This window comes from Lactuca sativa, chromosome 2, assembly GCF_002870075.4.
Source record: "Lactuca sativa cultivar Salinas chromosome 2, Lsat_Salinas_v11, whole genome shotgun sequence".
Classification (NCBI taxonomy): Eukaryota; Viridiplantae; Streptophyta; class Magnoliopsida; order Asterales; family Asteraceae; genus Lactuca; species Lactuca sativa.
The window spans coordinates 153833582-153836435 of NC_056624.2; the positions used below are offsets into that span (position 1 = coordinate 153833582).

General features: G+C 37.5%; 1 protein-coding gene across 1 annotated transcript; it reads right to left on the reverse strand.

Annotated features, from left to right (window-relative positions):
- On the reverse strand, positions 1-1218 carry LOC111880019 (U-box domain-containing protein 4). Its single transcript, XM_023876435.2, has one exon. It carries the CDS (start codon positions 1216-1218, stop codon positions 1-3), a length of 1218 nt encoding a protein of 405 aa, XP_023732203.2.
- Positions 1219-2854: the final 1636 nt, after the last annotated feature.

Sequence of the window (2854 nt, forward strand, 5' to 3'; positions counted from 1 at the left end):
TCACAAATCCTCTTTTCTCCCACAACAAAATCGCAATATCACCAAATCTTTGATCCCATCTTCTGAACAGATCAAACCTGCAGTGTTGATGTGTGGTGACACGAACAAAAAAAGGAGTGTAGCGCCTCTACCTTTCAATTTCATTTGTCTCGCAAGTAATCTGAGTTCACCGGTGGCGTTCCTGATTGTATCAATGGAAGCGCTGCTCAAGTCGCTGACCAATTTCTTCACCTGCGTTTCGAGTTCCGTGAGATCAGTTCTCGCTTCAGTAGCAGAAGAAACAACTCTCGGCCCAAAAGATGATCTCCGCCATATTTGGTTTCGTGCTCTGTTTCCAAATCGAGGTGAAACTGCATGCTGGGAAGCAGCAATGGCAGCCTGAAGCTCTGCCGCCAGCTCCCCTGAAGCATCACTGTTGTAAGCGGTTGCCGGAGCTGAAGAAGACGACTCAATTGCAGGTGCCTCCGGTGGTGATCCTTCATCCACTCCAGATGGTCCAGGTCCAGGTCCACCGGAATCCAAACTTTTCTCACCGGATTCAACCGTATTAAACTCATTCCCCTTTCCAGAATCTTCTGAAGATGAATGAACATGACGATGCACTGGAGAAGAAGCTTCTTCCTGATGGATTCCATTCGATCTAGGTGAAGTAGGTTGATTCAAGGTTAACCTTAATGGCTGCTTTACAGGATCTGGGAGTTTAACATTGTGGGATTCACACCAATTAGCAATCAATGCTTTCACAGTGTAATTAGGAATCAAATTATTATGAACAAGAGTTTGCATTGTTTTAGGGCAAACATTGAGTCCAAGATCGATCCAATTACGAATATACCCCCGCTCATATGTCTGCCCAGAAGCTACAATCACAGGGTCTGTCATCAATTCAAGTGACAGTGGACAATAGAAGTCTGGAGGAATTGGAACAAGGTTAGAGCTTTCTGATTGTTTCATTTCCACAAAGCAATCATGCATGTGTGTAACAAGAGCAATCATTTCTTCAATATACTCCAAATCCCCAATCTTTTCTGCTTGTTCAGCATTCTCCTTCAAGTTTTCAAGTGCAACAGCTTCGATTAGAAGTTCTTGATTTGTTCTTAAGCTTAACAAATCAGCAATTTTTGACCTAGTTTCTGAGCTGGGATCAGATCCTTCCACTTGTTCCCTTATAGCTTTTAAGACAATAGCCGATGGCTTTTCATATCCCATATGTTTCATTTGGTTTATTGGTTTGGCCTTCGATGGTGAAGAGGTTTGGCTGAATTCTACTAGTTTTGAATCTTTTAACACTATGGTTTTGTATCCAAATCAGGTGTCCATGATTATGTTCCTTGTGAAAATTAGATTTGTTTTTTTGGCCATGTACCTATATATAATTTGGTTTATTGGTTTGTTTTTGGGTGTGCAGACTGAGCTGATATCTGATGATCAAAATGGAAATATTCTTGTATGGGACTTGATTGCAAACTCTCATTTCAAGATGGAAGATGGAGTTATACATGTTTATGCAAGTGAAAAGGGTAAGTCTGTAAATTAAATTATGATTTTACACTTATACTAATCATTTGTTTTCAACTCTCAGATTCTGTTGATCTCTTTCCTGTTGCAAGCAGTGCAAAAACTTTTTTCATTGACATGCATCACATTCTCAAAATAATCTCTGTTGGAAATGTTCGTTTTGCATGCTATCATCGATTTAGATTTCTTGAAGAGGTATGGTTTTCTTATATTCTATATATATATATATATATATATATATATATATATATATATATATATATATATATATATATAGTGTGCAATACCTGAACAGGGAAATCCATTTGTGGTCTCCTGGTAGACTAATCCATGTTGTCCCAATTTACTATTGGTGGAAACATTTTATAGTCTCTCTGCTGAAAGAATCCATGGAAAGTAATGATTGATACACACATACACTATCTTCTTAGAAACATTTTACAAGTTTTTATAGTAGTAAAAGTAAATATAAATCTGAGCAGAGAGAGAATCTTGAATTTTGAATCAACCCTATATGTGAAAACAACCATTATGTTTTGAAAATATTAACTTTTTCACCTTAGAATGTAAGATCAACCCCATTCCTTGAATCTTGAATATTGAATCAACCCCATTTAAGATGTAAAATTTCTTTATTTCTAATGTGAAATTTAATTTTAAAATTAAAGTTACTGTTTACTAAAGACTGTTACTGTTGACAAAAACCAAGTAATTGTTTCTTGTATGCAGCTCGAAAGAGAGTTCTTCACCGAATATGGAGAGGCAGGAAGATATGAAGTTCAAGACGTGGTTGGAAAAGGCAGTTATGGTGTTGTAGGGTCTGCCACTGATTAGGCTTATTGAAAAGTTTCAACTGGTGCCAGGTTTATTTACTTAATTACCCCTCCCTCCTTTTATCCCTCTTTAATGATAATGATTAGGCTTATTGATAAGTTTCTGATTGATATTTATTAGGATAAGAATGCGGTGATAGTGTTCAGGTGGTATCCAGTTTGCCACAGCCCAATTGCCACTTTTGGAACTAATGAATCACAACTGCCCGATCTATCTGCCCGGGTATTAACCAACACAGATACACATGCCCCAATAGTGAACCTGACACCCGAGACTAAAACACCCATAGTTGAAGTAATTGCATTGGAATTATAAGTTACATGGGCATAGTTGAAGGAATTTCACTGGAATTATCTCTTTTTTAGCATGGACAAGAGATGGTCTGATGGAGGAGTGGCCAGCTCCTGTTATGACTTCCTGAAATATCATCATAATTTCAAAGGGTAAAATAAAGAGACCATAAATAAGTGAAATTACGTAAATGCCCTTTGAGTACTTTTCA